The sequence below is a fragment of the Tachysurus vachellii genome, chromosome 17 (assembly GCF_030014155.1).
Source record: "Tachysurus vachellii isolate PV-2020 chromosome 17, HZAU_Pvac_v1, whole genome shotgun sequence".
NCBI classification, from domain to species: domain Eukaryota; kingdom Metazoa; phylum Chordata; class Actinopteri; order Siluriformes; family Bagridae; genus Tachysurus; species Tachysurus vachellii.
Window position 1 is genome coordinate 9,057,542 of NC_083476.1, and position 18,857 is coordinate 9,076,398.

The 18,857-nt window shown below is 36.8% G+C and overlaps 2 protein-coding genes across 3 annotated transcripts in view; one reads left to right on the forward strand and one right to left on the reverse strand.

Moving 5' to 3' along the window:
- The window catches only part of cacfd1 (calcium channel flower domain containing 1), an 8,639-nt gene extending 6,030 nt beyond the window's left edge, over positions 1-2,609 (forward strand). Inside the window, exons 3-5 of the mRNA XM_060890586.1 lie at positions 1-68; positions 439-546; positions 847-2,609. The exon at positions 1-68 is cut by the window's left edge and continues 58 nt beyond it. Coding sequence (XP_060746569.1) covers positions 1-68; positions 439-546; positions 847-937 — 267 coding nt within the window. The 3' untranslated portion in view covers positions 938-2,609. The remainder of the gene's footprint in view (positions 69-438; positions 547-846) is intronic.
- Positions 2,610-3,628: 1,019 nt separating this feature from the next.
- Positions 3,629-13,016, reverse strand: rexo4 (REX4 homolog, 3'-5' exonuclease). Of its 2 annotated transcripts, XM_060890584.1 has the most exons (9): positions 12,881-13,016; positions 12,517-12,730; positions 6,794-7,080; positions 5,779-5,940; positions 5,125-5,318; positions 4,624-4,712; positions 4,456-4,530; positions 4,287-4,361; positions 3,629-4,123 (listed from the first exon to the last, which is right to left on the reverse strand). In XM_060890584.1, exons 2-9 carry the CDS (start codon positions 12,709-12,711, stop codon positions 3,965-3,967), a joined length of 1,236 nt encoding a protein of 411 aa, XP_060746567.1. In that variant the 5' UTR covers positions 12,712-12,730; positions 12,881-13,016; the 3' UTR covers positions 3,629-3,964. The 2 variants fall into 2 exon arrangements, with proteins under 2 accessions (XP_060746567.1, XP_060746566.1); XM_060890583.1 differs by having other exon boundaries at positions 12,517-12,998.
- Between the last annotated feature and the right edge of the window lie 5,841 nt (positions 13,017-18,857).

The following is an 18,857-nucleotide window of genomic DNA, read 5'->3' on the forward strand; positions in this document are numbered from 1 at the left end:
TTTGCGAATGCTGTAGCAGAACGAGCAGACAGGATGCGACCCTGGCAGAAAGCAGTGCTTTACTGTGGGTCAGTGTGGATTAACATGCTCAAGTGTGTAAGAGAGATGAACTAATGAAATTGGGATGGAATGAAGAAATAGTTTATGGTAGTGCCTTGTAGTCTTTGATTTGTTGGGCTGCTTGGATACTGTCCCAAATGAGCCTAAACCTCTGACCCATAAGTCACTGTATAAATGCTATACTACCACTGTGAAGAGTGAAAAGCTAAAACTGTGTTAGTGAAAAAGTGTCTAAAAGTGTCTTTCACCCTGGAGAAAATTAAACATATGCTATAGTCTCTTGCATAGATATGGATTGTGGAAAATGCATATATTCTATAGCATATATGTGAAAGAACCTGATATGAATGATTAATTATAGCTTTGTCTCTTTATCAGGATGGCGCTGTTTCCTGTATTTCTCGGGCTGTCTTTGACCACGCTGTTTGGGAATTCTATCGCCTTTGCTACAGGAGTACTTTATGGACTCGCTTCCCTTGGAAAGAAGTAAGAGTTTACTTGATATAGAATCATTTATACATTTGCAATTCTGAATTATATTCTGCTGTGAATATGAAATACTCACATATTCTTTGTCCTGTTTGTCTCATGGCCAAATCAAAACATTTGATGCTTTTTAACAAATTATTCACAATTAAAACATGATTTGCACATAAAAAAAGATATTCTTTTTGACCTACTCCAGATGTGTCCCTGTCTAATACACTGACTCATTGACATACTTACCCCCAATATGTATGTCTCTGCCTTCTTCTGTGTCGTTCTCTCCCATTTTCTTTTTTTAAGGGGGGATGCGGTTAGCTACGCTCGGCTGCAGCACCAGAAACAAGCTGATGAAGAAAAACTTGCTGGCACGACAGATGGCTCAGTTCCGTGACTCCTCCCCCTTTTTCCGTTAACTCTCATACTTCTACCTCTCCTATCACTCTCTCCATCTCTCTGTTTGAGATATCATGTGATTTATATTTATGCTAGATTTCTAAATTTCTATATTTATTTTTTTGGTGTTTTTCTGTTGCAAGGTTGCTTTGGACATGCTGGGCTGTTGTGCAGTAAAGTTTTCCTTTTATTTATTCAAAATACATGATTCGGACACTAAACCAACCGTATATCCAGAAACCTGAACAGAAAAGCAGAATGCATGTTAATGACTTACTCCCAGTTCTCCTTCATATTTGCTCTATTGCATTCTGCAGCTGTGGGGAGTTGGGATGAGTGGGATTTTTTTTTTACTAGAGTAGAATAGCTATTTCTTCAGGAAGTTATTTATAAAATTCTGAATTTACTTTGTCCTTGAGTGAAAGCTCATAGTAGATTAAGGCAACCTAGATCAAGATGATTGCATGTTAAATATGAAAGATGGAAAAGTGTTTTATGTTTGTGTATACATGCGTTTCTGTCAAGAACCAAACACAATGCAGTGATAAAAAAAGAATCTTCTGAACGGGAATGGGGTGTTTAAATGAAACTAGTGATTTTGACATAGGATGGGTGGAAAAACACTCAAGTTCAACATATTCAAGTGGGTAGTAATAAAATTTTTTCCAATGTACCACACATTTTTAATGTGTACTCCTGCTCTGGCACACCTGATTCAACTAATCAGTTAATTCTAAAATGATTAATTCCATAAATCCTTAGTTACAATGTACAGAATATACCACCCCGTTTAAATGGAGCATAAGAACACTAAAGCATTGGGATACATCTAGAACACTGAATTGCTAGTGATTGAATTACAACCCATCACATGTTCAAGCCTGAAAATACAGTCAAAAAAACCAATGCTAAGAAGAGAAGGGTAAGGCAAAACTAAGCAGGCTCTCCCAAATTAAACAGAACACACAATTCACAGTTGCAGCAGAACAAAATAAAGCATAACAGAAGCCTATTTAACCAGAGCCTAGTAACCAGAATGCCTATTTTAGGAACAAAAACACTAACTGTACTTTACTTATGCTTTCGAAAACACACCAGCATTAAAGCTTTTTTTGAAATTAGGGCTAGTTTTAGGTCAAAGTTTACTTGGATTTTGTTTTGGTTTAAATCCTGGTGGTGGGGAACCCTTCTAATAATGCATGCTGGAGGTAGAAGTAAAAACAAAATAAACCCACCTGTTTTAGGGCTAGACGATTCAGTCCTTTTTTCCTCAATCCTCTAGTTACTTTGGTAGAGCCAAAGTAAAATTAAACAGCCATCCACAAAAGATACCAAACCAAGTAAATATACAATTTATGTTTGCAATCCATGCCATCAACCCAGAACACACTATTCCAAAACAAATGCTAAAGTTAGACACAGTAATATTTTCTATGGCTGCCTTACCTCAGTTTGCTACAGAGGCCAAAAGGAAAATGATAGTTCATAAAACAGGTTGGTTTAGTCATCATGAAATGCACATCTGTGACTGCATCACAGTAATTACATTCTATGTTAATAAACCAGTTTTTTTTTTGTTGCTTAGCAACAAAATCAAACTAACCAAATTGCATGGCAAAAGACTAACTTATTGTGATTAGTATTAATAATAAATGAAATTTGTCAGTGAACACTGGATTTTATCATATTGTTTTTGGGTAAAATGGCTCTCTTATGAAATCTTTAGAGATCGTATGCCTTCTGGCTTATTGCTTTACTTGGATGTTAATTTTTCATTTCAAAAGCCATTGATTTCACTATTAAACTAATACAGGTGCACCTCAATTAATTAGAATGTCGTAGAAAAGTTAATTTATTTCAGTAATTCAATTCAAATAGTGAAACTTGTGTATTATATAAATTCAGTACACACAGGCTAAAGTAGTTTAAGTCTTTGGTTCTCTTAATTGTGATGGTTTTGGCTCATCTCATTTTGGCTCATATTTTAATATGGTGACATGCCAATCAGCTTCAGTCTGTGTGTACTGAATTTATATAATACACAAGTTTCATTATTTGAGTTGAATTGCTGAAATAAATGAACTTTTCCACGAATATTCTAATTTATTGAGATGCACTTGTAAAACAGCTTTTAGTAACTTTAGGTAGTAATTAACATGGCAATTCAGGTTCTCTGCTGGTGTACATCACTGTTAAAAGATTCATTGAGCTTGGCCATCTGCTTCTTTTTTCAGTAGGTCATGTTCTAGTGCATGTGCTAGAGGAACAAATGCATTTTGACAGAATTCCAATGTTCAGCAAAGTTAAACCAATCCCCCAAGGTTAACCTGACTCAACATGACTATGCTATTTGAAGCTAGATATTGACCATTTCATGTTAAAAATTACAATACTAAATATATAGATTTAAGATTTACACAACTTGGTGACTGAATGTTACCCAGCAGCAGAAATATCTGTATCAATTGAAGATTTAGCAGTGGAGCTGTATCTAAATTTAAACTGGTAATGACTAACCTACAGCTCATTATCAAATTTTGGAAGTACTTTTCTTCAGATAGATTTACTTTACCTAGTAGTTTTGTTCTTTATGAAATTAAATCTCACTAAAGACATTTAAAAATACTGTCTGGAAAGAATGCTTTCTGCAACATTTCCACGTACAATAATACAACATTACTTGCATATGCAGATTTCATGCCTTTTAATAGAACGAATTTAAGAAATAAAACAAACTGTTAGACATAGCTCCTACTGGGTCTAAAATACAAATATATGTTGTATGCATACACATATATGTGGAACATTTCCAAAGTTCAGCACTGGAGGAATACCAGTGTAATGACCATATTATTCACTTGCAGTCATCTGTGAAGTAACGTGGAAATTCTTTGATTTTTAAATTCAACCCAAAATTATATGACATGACAGATGTTACTAATTATAAGACTTACAAAACTGTTAATAGTTGTTTACTGATGGAAACACTTATCACTTGGAAAGCTTCTTTCATTTACTTCCAGTTTCAGCTCCATTTCATTTGCTCTGTTTTCAAGTTAGCTTTTGCTCTGGGCTTCCGAGAGCTTTTCTGGCTGGTGGTCCTTCCCCTGCTGGATTTAAGCTCTGCCTCCCACTTTTTCTTCACCAGTGTGTATAAACGCATGGTGGCCTGAGCATCCTGGACCTATGATGCATACATTCAGGCATGCACGTAGACAAAGCCTATTGTTAATAATATATGTTATAAGTTCACAGCTCCCTTCAAAAATTTTTTTCAAAAAAAAAAAAGCTGGTGCTCCTGACAGACAGTATGAATGTACTGTAAATAGAACTAAAGAGGTACATACAGATGAGTGCTCTCCCTGCTGTACTTGAACGTTCAGAATCTCCTGACACAAAACCCTCAATGCAGGACGTCCACTCTGTTTATGCAAAATAGTAAGGGGGCATTTTCAACATTTTTATCATCAAGCTCAGTAAAAACTATTTGAATTATGTTCAGAAAACTGTCATCACCTTTACTATCTTCCTAAATGGTTTGTACTTCTGAGTGTCTCTTGTATTTCTTTTTGGGTGATCCAATAATAAAATCTATATGAAAGAAAAATAAAAATCTTGTGACAATGACTTACTTTCATATTCAACATACATTCAGCCTGAACTCAATAGTACAGTATATGGCACCTTTAGGTCATTATGGATGGCATGTCCCACTAATATTCGTCCCTCCAGAATCTTAGCCACTTCCTGTTGTACAGTTTTAAATATCTCTCCTGTAAAACATGCAGTAGAAATAATAATTATTCACACAAACACAGGGGTTAAACGTTCTAAGTCAATATTATGACTTGCTTAATTTCATCAGTAAAAATGCAATGATTTTATTTATCATTTTTTTCACCTAAATAACCTAAATAAAAATTGTAATGGCAATATTGTGTTGGCATTTTTATGAAGTATAAATGTTCACAACAATTAATCATATAGCATATGTGATGAATTGGATGTTCACAAATTTCCCATTTTTACTTTTCATTTATTATTTATTAAAAGTACATTTTAATAAAAAGTAAAAGATGATACTCATAACAATAAGATGATTAGGATATATGACCATCCGGGTGATGGTGATAATGTGATTGCTTAATATTTTATGACGCTAAAAAAATAATTTCTTTTGCTCACCGTGTTCAATGTCAGCAGGCCGAATGCCGCTCACAGCTGTCCTGTAGTCAGTGACTTTCTCTGTTGGTTTAACATATTTGTCATAAACACACTTGCCAAAGTAGTTGACGATGGAGACACGTGCCAACATGCTCTCTTCTCCTCCAGTCCCCACCCCTACCATCTCACAATCCATAGCAATGGCGTGTGTCAATCTGTCAATCATGATAATCAGCAAAGAAGAAAAAGAAAAATAACTAGAAAATAATGACTGTTAGGGTAGCATGGCTACAAATACCAGAACAGAGAGCATAAAGAAAAATATGATTGTCCTTTCATCAGTTACTGTTCTATGCACATAAATGTTAGAAAGAGGAGCAATAAGATAAAAAAGATTCTACAAATTGTGACAACTAAATCATCTTTTGCCACCATAGGTTATCCCGGCAGTCTGCATTTTGAAACACTGCTCCTGACAACCAAACCCGAAAAGAAGTGATGGAGCTGCTTTATGCAAAGAGTTAACACTGTACTTAATAACAATACTAACTAAAGGATACTAACTAAAAGACTAGCTTGTCTTCTTCCAATAAGAAATAGCAGAAGACAAGCCAATAGGACTTTCAGATTTCATGCCAGGAAAAACAGCTGAATTGGCATAATTTTCTTCTTTACCCATCGCAAGTGCTCCTCTTGGCCAGCAACTGTTCCGTGCTCTGTATAATTTTGGCATCTGTTTTAGTTATGCCACTCCTCTTCCTCACAATGTTAGCAGCCTCCATGCCGACAGCAGCCTCAATGTCATCAGGGTCGATGTCATCAAACCAGATATCTGCCCTTATCAAGAAAATAGAAGGCTAATTAGCAGTTTTCCATTGGATGTGTAGCATGGCGTGGCATATCACTGGCTGGAACATTTTCTCTATCAACACAAAAAAATTCAGTGGTAGGCAAGTGTGCACGGTTTCTCACTCTTTTCAAGGCTCATTGTTCTGGTAGATTAAACTATGTAATGTACTATATTCTAGTTGGAGAACAAATGACAAATGGCTTCCTGTTCACTCTGGGATTGGCCCAACAAAACACATTCTGTTTGACTGCTTGTGTGTTTTTATAAATGAATTGGTCTTAACGTCTTAAGTATGTCCACTATACCATCAAGTTTGCTTCTTTTTATTTTCATGCATGCTGCACAAAAACAAACCTACTGTTTTATTTTGCTTAAATTAAAACTAAAATTTTGCTTATTTTTCTTAGAATTGCTAGCACTTATTTTGAGTCTGAAGAATTATTATTATTTTGAGTCTGAAGAATTGACAGATGATTCTGGCAAAAAAAGAGTAAAATATAGAACTGTCTGATGACTAATATTTCCTACATTAATAAAAGTGCAGCCTATTTTCTTATGTATATTGGATTCTGAATACATCTTATATTTTTTGGATTTTTAATATATTTTACGTGACCATTGTTTACTGACCCAAAATATTACCATGTACATCCAGTTAAGGACCATAAATGTTTTGACATATAAATGGCGAACATGAACTCACCGATGCTTAGATAATTTACTCATATTGTAACAGGTTAAAAACACAAAGCAATAGTAATTCTAATTAAAGTAATAGTATCAGTATAAAGGCTCTTTCTATTTGTTGTCTTTAGGCTTCTATTTAGCATGAATACATACTCTGTTGGCTTTTTTTCTGCTTCTTCAATGTTCTTCCTTTTGTCTGTCTGTTTCTTTTGTTGTCCTTCTGCATCATTCATTTTCCTCTTCTGAGATTTGTGCTGTTTAGGATGATTCCTTCTTTGTTCAATTCCAGCCACTTCAGATCCCTGCAGTTTTGATTGATTTACGTTTTTATGAGCTGGTATATTTGTTTCTTCTTTGGCCCACTGTGCAGCTTTGTGAGACTCTTTAACTGGTAAAGAATTAAGCTTCTTTGCATTTGTATTCTTTTCTGAGTTGAGCACCTGCAATACACAGAAACACCAACAAATTATAAAAGACATGCAGTCAGTCAGAAAATACTATTCTTTTTGTGCCCAGTCTGTTGGCATTGATGTTAAAATATTATTATTATCTGCTATGTTTGAACTACTATATTGTTACTATTATTAGAAATATTATTTTAAATAATAATAATAATATAGTAATAATAATAATAATAATCATCATCTTTAATAATAATAAAGATGATAATAATATTAAATTATTTTGTTTTTGGTATATACTGTAGAGCTTTGGGTTTGAAGATTAAAAGATGAATGAGATTATAAGAAAATTAAGCTGTAATCTTAGCTAAAATCCTATCTTTACATCTAGATGTGTTAAAACTTAAATCATACCATCTTTTGTTTGAAGCCACCAATTTTCAACAAATATAAAAAAAAAAAATCTAATCACTTGACTTGCATGTGTTGCTTGTTGTAACAGGCTGGTTAAACAATTATTAGCTCTAAATATATAATCTTGGTTTGAACACTGAGTTTTTCCACCTGTTAAATTGCATTTGTTTTTAAAAAGGATAAACTAACATGAAGAACAGGGAGCTGTCTGTGGGAGAAAAGCAAGTCATTTTGAAGATGGGTGAAGAGGGAAAATTGGTCAGAGCCAATGCACAAGCACTGGTGTATTAACAACCAGACATTGAATGAGTAGGCCAAGGAGAACAACTTACTGTAACTTAACTTAGCCCTTAATAAAAAACTTTGTAAGAGCAGTGAAGAAACTCTAACAACAGTAGATATCACCAGCAATGCTTAGGCTTGCATGGCTGCTTCTGGAAAATGTTTCCTTATATCTTTTTTTAGAGGATGTAACTAACAATGGTAGCAGCAGAATGTATAAAGAAGTCTACAGAAACATTCTGTCAAAATACAGAGAAACATATCCAGTCAAATTGGCAGAAAAAAATTGAAGGATTTAGACTGGCCAATTCAGTCACCAGACCTTAATCCAATAGAGCAGCATTTAACCTCCTGAAGAGGAGACTGAAGACCCCCAAAATAAACAACTGAAACATTTGGTGATGTCAGTGGCTCACAAGCAAGATACAGTTATTGTAATCAAGGGACATGACACCGAATTTTAACTGATATTTATGCTAAGACTACCTGCTCACCTAAATATTGTGTGGTCTTACTCAAAAGGTGCTGTGTTTCACATGTTTAATACATAGAGATAAAATATCAGAAAAGCTGAAATTCTGACATCTCATTCATCTTTTGATCTCAGTGTACATATAGAAAGCTGACAATAGAGGAGGCTGCCAAAAGTGAAGGCTTTTGGAAGGGTAATGAAATATAAACGTGACAGCATCAAATGGGGCACACTGACAGTGTTACGAGGTACATTGCGAAGGAGATGTAGCCGTTTAATACAGTGAAAAACAACAGCATTTAAAGAAATGCTCCAGAACTTTGACAAGCAATATGAATTGGCAGATAAAAAAACACAATTCCAAAAACAGCAATCCCGAATTTGTATAAGTGAAGGAAGATATTGTTAAAGATCTACTACTACAGACATGTGGTCCAGCTCAAACATGTCTCCGTACATGAGCTTTACAGTGCATTACCTCGCAGCTGACTGGACTCTTGTGTCAAGATGTCTAGAGACAAGGTACACCCCAGAAAACCACACAGCTCTCAGAAATTCTAAACTAATCTAGCAGAACCGCTTATGTGTATTTTATCAGATTGGGAATTAGATGAAAAAAATTACCACAGATAATGGAGCTAATATTGTGGCTGCAGTGGGCTTGGTTGGCCATGGCTTAATTGCTTTGGCAGTCACAAATGTTATTACAAGTGAAAAAGAGCGCAAAGCTCATGCCCTAGAACTGAGTAGAAATCTAGTAACCACAGCTGGATAAAGAGAGACCTGAAAAAGGCACAGACGGAGATCAACATCCCCCAAGTTTAATTCTGGTGAGTAAATTATTTTATTAATATCCTTCTATCCATCCCAATTTTAATTAGAAATAAGGATTAATGTTTATATTATTTTACACTACATTACTTTTTATTATGTATGTATGTATGTAGGTTTGTATGTATGTATGTATGTATAAATTAACTAATTAACGTAATGTGAAGTGATATAATTATTAATCCGTATTTCTAATTGAAATGATCACAAATGTGCATCTGAAACTATTTTTGTAATGTAAATGTAGTTATTAACAAAACTATACCAAATATGTCATTTTCCTCCAGGATGTCTCTACCCAATGGGGTACAAAGAAAAAAAAATTATTGACAAGAGTTCTGGAACAACTACCTGCAGTCAGATATGTCCTGATTGATGACAGAAAACATGGGCACCTAAACCCAACCTGGCAGGACGTATCTGTCATTTGGTCCGTCAATGCAGCATTGAAACCTGATTTTACTGATGTTTTATCAGGGGAAAATATGTGACAGTGTCTTCTGTGAAGCCTGTGCTGGACCTTTTAAAAGGGAAAATTTATCCCCGACCCCAAAAACACAATTCTAGCAGAAACTATCAAGACAAAAATGTGTGCTGTACAAAAAATATTTGACAAATGTTATTCATGTGAATATACATCATGAAATATATATTCACATGAATAACATTTGTCAAATTTTTTTTTTTGCTTGCACTCTTTTTGGCAACACACTGGTAGACGGAGGAGGTGTTGTATCCATATCATCATCTGCCACTACTGCAAGCTGATGCTGAAACGACACTGTATGTACAGGAAGAGGCACTAGATACCTCAGAAGATCCTCTGCTGTGGTGGTGAGATAATCAATCCAGGTTTCCTTTGATGTCCAAATTGGCAAAAAAAGTACACATGTGCATTTGTGCAAGTACTGTTTCAGAAAGAATGTTCAGTGCAGCTGGCCATATTGTGACCCCAGTTAGATGTTGTCTTGAGCCAGAGAATGTCAAAATGCTATTTTTTCTTTCCTGTAATCTACCAAACCATTAAGAAGCAGGATCAGCCTTGTCTGGAAATTTGACATTTATGGCCTGTTCTGTTATTATAGTCATAGTTTGTTGTGATTTTGTTATTTACAGAATTTTCAAATTTCTTAATATGTGAATATGGTTTTATTTGGAATATAGTCTTTTTTTATTGTCTGATTTACAGAAATTTCCAGAATTTACAGAATGTTATTTACAGAATTTTCATATTTCTGAAAGGTACAATATATATTATTCACTGAATAAAGACCTATATTAAATTTATTTAAATGTGTGAAGTATGTTAATTGTATACTGCAAACAATTAATTGCTAAAGCCCTAAAATGAACAATTGATCGCTAAAGCCCCAAAACAGGCATTAAAATCTTCATAATCATGACAGCCCTCCATTTAACAATTCACATCCTCTCAAAGCAGCTTTACAGAAGTATATAAACAGAAGAAGAAGAATAATACAATAAAGAATAATAATATGAATAAAAATAAATAAAAATGAATGCATACATTTAAAGTTTAAAATTAATGAAAAGATATTAATTCAACATTTAAAATACTATATATCTCTAACACTTATACCTAATGAGCAAGCCGGAGGCATTGGTGGCAAGAAAAACACTCCCTGAGATGATATGAGGAAGAAACCTTGAGAGGAACCAGGCTCAAACGGGTACCCATCCACAGAAATCCTCCTAATATGCTGATTTATCATCACATTTAGAGTTGTTTACAACCTGTAATATTTTTCAGGATTCTTTGCTAAATAAAAGTTGCAATTTAAAATGTAATAATATTTCACAATATTACTGTTTTTCTTTATCATGATCAAATAAATCAGAATTAAATGACCATGTTTTGTTCTTTCAAAAACAAATAATTGTAATTTGTCCAAACATTTGACTGAACTATCATATATACTAGGTTATTGTTTGTTTTGCAAGCATGCTGATTGAGGAGTATTCATCCTGCCTATTTCTATTCATTTCCATCAATTGTAAAAAAAAAAATTGTATTCCAAAATATTCTAATTGTTCAACTAATTATTTATATATGTATTTTTACAAGCTTTTTTCCACAATCTTATTCTATAGAACTATGCCACGCACACCATTTCATGTGGGGATACATTTCACCTCAGCCAATGTTTCCAAAATTCCCCAGATGTAGTTCCCATGGAAGGTTTCTGGAAATTTACCAGAGATTTTCTTCCCTTTACTAATGATAGGGTTGCATTAGATTATTATATGAATATTGATTATTATGCATGAATACTAATCTATTAATAATGTATATACACACAAATCAGCCATAACAAATGACAGCATGGTTGATTATCATGTTAGAATTGCAGCTGTTAAGGGGAGGCATTTTTTAGACAGCAATTGAACAAAGATGATGCGTTGGAAGTAGGTAACTGGGCAACCATTATTATCTTGGCAATCATGACGAGGCCAAATTGTGATGGCCAAAAGACAGCAGGTCTTGTCGAGTGTTCACAGGTTAGGTCCTACAACAAGTGGTCCAATCAAGGACAACCAGTGAACTGCTGGCAGGGTCATGGACACCCAAAGCTTACAGGTTCATGTGGGAAGCAAAAGCTAGTCAGTCTGATACTTACTAAATTAAAGTGTTATTTCTGAAGAGTCACTTACAAGAGAGCAAAAAAGAAATCCCTTCTGATAATTGTTTAAATTAATTTTTGCAATGATATAGTCCAGGTGAAATTTTTTTTTTTAGTTTGGGTAAGTCTGGACCCATAACAACCTTGGATTCCTTGGATTAGCTGACAGGCGTGAAACGTAATCTGCATCAGGTTCCACTAATGTTAGCCAAGACAAGAATGGTGTTGTAGCTCATCCACCTCAAGGTTCAATGTTTTATGCATGCTGAGATGCTTTTTTGTTTACCACAGTTGTAAGGAGTGATTATTTGAGTTACTATATCCTTCCTGGCAGCTCGATTGAATCTGTCCATTTTCTTCTGGCACATTAATTTATACTGATTTATAACCTAGAAAATATCTTGCTTATATCTAGCTATGTAGCAGTTACCAGGTTACCTTTTCGATCACACATCAAAACTCACAACACAAATCTTGTATTATCAATTGGGAAAAAGATAATTGCATACTAATATTTTGATAAAGTAGTAGCATAAGAATATAAAATCGTGTAGGCTGACCTATAAAGGGGGATTAGAGAATATAGCCCCAACCACTCCTCAGAAAAATATACACACTCCTTGTTTTCCAGTTTCTTAAGTTTGCAAGATTCCATTTAATGCAAGAAATAATGGATAGCTGTTATGAAACGTGTGAGATAAGGTTGATCTAAGATACACATCCACCCAACTTTTTATGTTAATTCTCACTGATTTATGAGCAGACTGATTAACTTAATGTACAAGCCATCACCACAGACACCAGTAGACACAGCTAGCAATGTCAGTTACTCACCATATGAAGGCTTTTCCAGTTCGCCGAAAAATCTGCAGCATTTCTTGGAGGAAGAAATACGTGTTTCTTTACTTCCTTCGGTTTGGGCTCCATATGTTCGTAAAAGTATTTCCTTTTTTTGCCTGCTTTGGCTTTTTCCTTATATAATGTAGTTTGGTTGTTAGTAGTGGGTTGCTTTATTTGTACTTTAGACATGTCTACCAGGGGATCAGAACTGTAAACGAAACCACAGTTTATTTAAACTTAACTGTAAAGATAGACGCGCACCGTATCATGTAAGTCATACATTTATTTCTGTGTATATACGATGATGAGGATGACCGATAAAAGATTTTCCAGTAAAGCGATATAAATAAATAAGTACCTCCTCTAGTAAAAAAAATGCTGATTACAAATAGTGATTATAGTTAAGTTAAAGTTAAAGCAAAGTTAAATCCCCACATCCAAAGCATGTAACAACCATGCTGTCAGTCCTTCCGGTTTGTGTGCAGCACTTACAATCATCCGTTCGTGGAAAACAAACAGTTCCGGAGTTATTCTGCACAACCACGTATGAATTTTATTTTAGATAGTGTTGTTAAAATACATATACATTGTGTTTTTCCGTAGTTTGTGGTTGGTGGAGCAAAATACAGTACTGTGCAAATGTTTTAGGCAGGTTTGAATAAATGCTGACAAGTCAGAATGCTTTAAAAAAAAAAAGATTTTAATTTTTTATATTTTATTAATTTATATTATTATATTTATATTATTATATTATTAATTTATGAGCAAACAAGAACAATCAAATCAATATTTGGTGTGGCTACCCTTTGTCTTTTTTGCAAGCCAGCATCAATTCTTAGTACACTTTATTACACTTTATTATACTTTATTATTATATGAAATCTATATATTTATATCCGATTTGATTTGTATAGTGCTTTTAACAATAGATTTTGTCTCAAAGCAGCTTTACAGAACATAAAATGTTTATGTTAATTTATTTAAATTTATATATATTCATCCCTAATGAGCAATCCTGTGGTTAAGTATAAAAATTGTAACATGCATGTTTTTGTTTTTGTATAAGTTGCATTTTTGTATCTGTTTAACATGCTATTTTTTCCCACTAGGAGAACATCATGACCCAAATATGTCTGTGAAGAAAACAGGCACAAAATTTGACGGTCATGGTTATTGAACACTGGACATTGTTTGATTTAACGTATTAATTAGGCTGTATTTAAATGTTCAGAGAGTACCAATAATATAACAAGAATGTACTAACCCATGTGAGGTTTTTTTACTTTAATTAATCAATTTAATGAGGTTTATTTGACATGTAAAACACTGCCAATCAGTATTTGTGCTTTAGACATGATTGGGTCTTACAATATGAAGGATGTTTAAGAAAACATAACATTGCACATAACATTGATGAACATTGTTATGTTTGCATCAACATACTAGTATAACACCAATTAAATTACACTAATATATACACCTATTATATATAATTATATTGTCGCTTGAAAATCTAGCCATGGGGGTCACAGTCCAGTGACTTCTGTGCCGGTCCCAAGCCCGGATAAATAGAGAGGGTTGCGTCAGGAAGGGCATCCGGCATAAAACATTGCCAAATCTAACCATGCGAGTTGTCAGTAAGAATTTCATACCGGATCGGTCGAGGCCCGGGTTAACAACGACCGCCATCGGCGCCGTTGACCTACAGGGCGCCGGTGGAAATTGGGCTACTGTTGGTCGAAGGAGTAGAGGAGGGAGGAGAGTGCACAGACAGAGAGAGAAGAGGAAAGGTAAGAGTGTAGGACTGAGAATAGGGACTCTGAATGTTGGTACTATGACAGGGAAAGGTAGAGAGCTGGCTGATATGATGGAGAGAAGGAAGGTGGATATACTGTGTGTACAGGAGACCAAGTGGAAGGGTAGCAAGGCTCGTAGTATAGGAGCAGGATTCAAGCTGTTTTATTATGGTGTGGATAGTAAGAGAAATGGGGTAGGTGTGGTCCTGAAGGAGGAGTTTGTGAGGAATGTTCTGGAGGTGAAGAGAGTGTCAGACAGGGTGATGAGTCTGAAGTTAGAGATTGAAAGGGTGATGTTGAATGTTGTTAGTGGTTATGCCCCACAGGTAGGTTGTGAGTTAGAGGAGAAAGAGAGATTCTGGTGTGAATTCGATGAAGTGATTGAGAGTATTCCCAAGGGTGAGAGAGTGGTGATAGGAGCGGATTTTAATGGACATGTTGGTGAGGGGAACACAGGTGATGAGGAGGTGATGGGCAAGTTTGGAGTTAAGGAAAGGAACCTTGAAGGACAGATGGTAGTAGACTTTGCTAAGAGGATGGACATGGCTGTGGTTAACACGTATTTTCAGAAGAGGGAGGAACATAGAGTGACTTACAAGAGTGGAGGTAGGAGAACACAGGTAGACTACATCCTTTGTAGAAGAGGCAATCTGAAAGAGATTAGTGACTGTAAAGTGGTAGTGGGAGAGAGTGTAGCCAGACAGCATAGGATGGTGGTGTGTAGGATGACTCTGATGGTCTGTAAGAGGAAGAGGTCAAAGATAGAGAAGAAAACTAAGTGGTGGAAGCTGAAAAAGGAGGAATGTTGTGAGGAATTTAGACAGAAGTTGAGGCAGGCTCTGGGTGGTCAGGTAGTGCTGCCGGATGACTGGGAAACTACAGCAGAAGTGATCAGGGAGACAGGGAGAAAGGTGCTGGGTGTGTCATCTGGAAGGAGGAAAGAAGATAAGGAGACTTGGTGGTGGAATGAGGAAGTTCAGGATAGTATACAGAGGAAGAGATTAGCCAAGAAGAAGTGGGATATGGACAGGACTGAAGAGAATAGACAGGAATACAAGGAGTTACAGCGCAGAGTGAAGAGGGAGGTGTCTAAGGCCAAGCAGAAGGCATATGATGAGGTGTACACTAGGTTAGACACTAGAGAAGGAGAGAAGGACTTGTACAGGTTAGCTAGACAGAGGGATCGAGATGGGAAGGATGTGCAGCAAGTTAGAATTATTAAGGATAGAGATGGAAGGGTGCTCACAAGTGAGGAGAGTGTACAGAGGAGATGGAAGGAATACTTTGAGGAGCTGATGAATGAGGAAAATCAGAGGGAAAAAAGAGTAGAAGGGGTGAACTCTGTGGAACAGGAAGTAGATAAGATTAGAAAGGATGAAGTCAGGAAGGCCTTGAAGAGGATGAAAAGTGGAAAGGCAGTTGGTCCTGACGACATCCCGGTAGAGGTCTGGAAGTGTCTAGGAGAGGCAGCAGTGGAATTTTTAACTAGTTTGTTCAACAGGGTATTAGAAAGTGAGAGGATGCCTGAGGAATGGAGAAGGAGTGTGTTAGTGCCGATCTTTAAGAATAAGGGTGACGTGCAGAGTTGCAGCAACTATAGGGGGATAAAGTTGATGAGCCATACAATGAAGTTGTGGGAAAGAGTAGTGGAAGCTAGGTTAAGGAAGGTGGTGGAAATTTGTGAGCAGCAGTATGGCTTCATGCCGAGAAAGAGCACAACAGATGCAATTTTTGCTCTGAGAATGTTGATGGAGAAGTATAGGGATGGTCAGAGGGAGTTGCACTGTGTGTTTGTAGACTTAGAGAAAGCGTATGACAGGGTGCCAAGAGAAGAGCTGTGGTACTGTATGAGGAAGTCAGGAGTAGCAGAGAAGTATGTCAGAGTGGTGCAGGACATGTATCAGAGGAGCAGGACAGTGGTGAGGTGTGCTGTAGGTCAGACAGAGGAGTTTACAGTGGAGGTGGGACTGCATCAGGGATCGGCTCTGAGCCCCTTCCTGTTTGCTATAGTGATGGACCAGTTGTCAGAGGAGGTCAGACAGGAGTCTCCTTGGACGATGATGTTTGCAGATGACATTGTGATCTGTAGTGAGAGCAGGGAGCAGGTGGAGGAAAACCTGGAGAGGTGGAGGTTTGCGCTGGAGAGAAGAGGAATGAAAGTCAGTCGTAGTAAGACTGAGTACATGTGTGTGAATGAAAGGGAGGGAAGTGGAATAGTAAGGTTACAGGGTGAAGAGGTGAAGAAGGTACAGGAGTTTAAGTACTTGGTTCTGTGATAGGAAAATATCAGCAAGAATCAAGGGGAAGGTGTACAGGACAGTGGTGAGACCGGCAGAGTAATGGAGAGACTGGGAAAGAAGCAAAGAAGCGAGTGCAGGCAGGTTGGAGTGGGTGGAGAAAGGTGTCAGGAGTTCTGTGATAGGAAAATATCAGCAAGAATCAAGGGGAAGGTGTACAGGACAGTGGTGAGACCGGCCGTGCTATATGGTTTTGAGACAGTGTCACTGAAGAAGAGACAGGAGTCAGAGCTTGAGGTAGCCGAACTGAAGATGTTGAGGTTCTCTTTGGGTGTGACAAGATTGGACAGGATTAGGAACGAGTACATCAGAGGGACAGCCCATGTTGGACGTTTGGGGAGGCGAGATTAAGATGGTTTGGACATGTTCAGAGGAGGGAGAGTGAGTATATTGGTAGGAGAATGTTGGACATGGAGCTGCCAGGCAGGAGGCAAAGAGGAAGGCCAAAGAGGAGGTATATGGATGTAATTAATGAGGATTTGAAGCTAGTGGGTGCAAGTGTTGAGGATGCAGAAGATAGGGTTAGGTGGAGAGAGATGATTCGCTGTGGCGACCCCTGAAGGGAAAAATTAATTAATTAATTCGCCCACAAATTAATTCTGTGATTTTGTCAAGGTGTTAACGATCAGTCTAATTGCTAGAAACATATACATCCTCCGGTGACCCGGGTATGTAATGCTTCATGATGGCACTGCTGGCACTGTTGGAGGATTTCGCCAATGGCAGAATAAGGAGAGAACGAGTTTTCAGGGACCATGATGATTTCCTGGCTAATAAGCCGATTTAGATTCCCTAGAGCTGTGCTCTTGGATCTATGTGTTGAATTGGGTCCAGTATTAGAGAGGGCAACATGCCGGAACCATGCCATCCCAGTCCAAATACAAATCCTCACCACTCTGGGGTTCCTGGCAGCCGGCTGTTTCCAGCAGGAATTGCCAGACAGGTAAATTATTTATATAAAAAAAACTATAAGTAATCCTCAACTTTGTCCTCAACTATGAAATAATTCTATTGGAATCTATCATCTCACCCTATAGGTCTGGTATATCACAGCCGTCCCTGAGTGCCATAATATCTGTCGTTTTGAATGGTATACTTAATGTGGGTAGTCAATACATCAGGTTCCCCTACACTGTGCGAGAACAGGCCGAAATTAAAATGCAATTTGCAGCAATGTCTGGTTTCCCAAATGTAATCAGCGCAATTGACTGCGCTCATGTTGCTATAAGTTCACATCTGAAAATTTATTTGCTTATGTTAATAGAAAGCATGTGCATTCTATTAATGTGCAAATCATATGTGACTCCAACATGACCCTCACAAACATTGTGGCACGCTGGCTTGGTTCAACACATGATTCCTTTATCTTGACACATAGCAGTGTAGGGAACAGACTAAATGCAGGCGCAGTACGTGATGGCTGGCTTCTTGGTGAGTTTAACAATATTAAAAAGTAGAAACTAACAATTTTGACCTATAGGGTGAGATGATAGATTCCAATAGAATTATTTCATATACAAAAAGGTCTTAGACACAAAGTTGAGGATTACTTATAGTTTTTTTTATATAAATAATTTACCTGTCTGCCAATTCCCGCTGGAAACAGCCGGTTGCCAAGAACCCCAGAGTGCATGGTGAGGACTTGTATTTGGACTGGGATGGCATGGTTCCGGCATGTTGCCCTCTCTAATACTGGACCCAATTCAGCACATAGATCTAAGAGCACAGCTCTAGGGAATCTAAATCGGCTTATTAAAATCTAAATCGGCACCATCTGTGTCGCCAATTCCCTTTGTCGCCAGAATGTACGTACGCACAGCTCAAAGTTTGCTTAAAGGTATGCACATTTTCCCGTCAAGTTTGTTTTTTATAGATCACAACCTTTGCGCGAAAACTGGCGCACGCTTTATAAATGAGACCCCTGATCAGTATTAATTTCAGGAACAATAAGCACTTTGGATGACATCTGGACCTGTATGAAGAATGACCTCAGAGAGCTCCTAATTTAGCTCTTATCTAACTAGGAATCTACAAAAAACAGGACAAATCTCATAGCAACTCTGAGCAAGGACCATTCAAAAACTTTTATCTTAGAGAGGGGGTGGGGCTGACCATATTGCTAGCTACGACACATTCTTGTGAAGACTGATTGGTTGTCCAATAAATAAAAGACACTTATTTAAAATATGGTCTATTATAAGCCTTCACTTTGTCTCTGTGTTAAAATGTTTCAGGCTATATT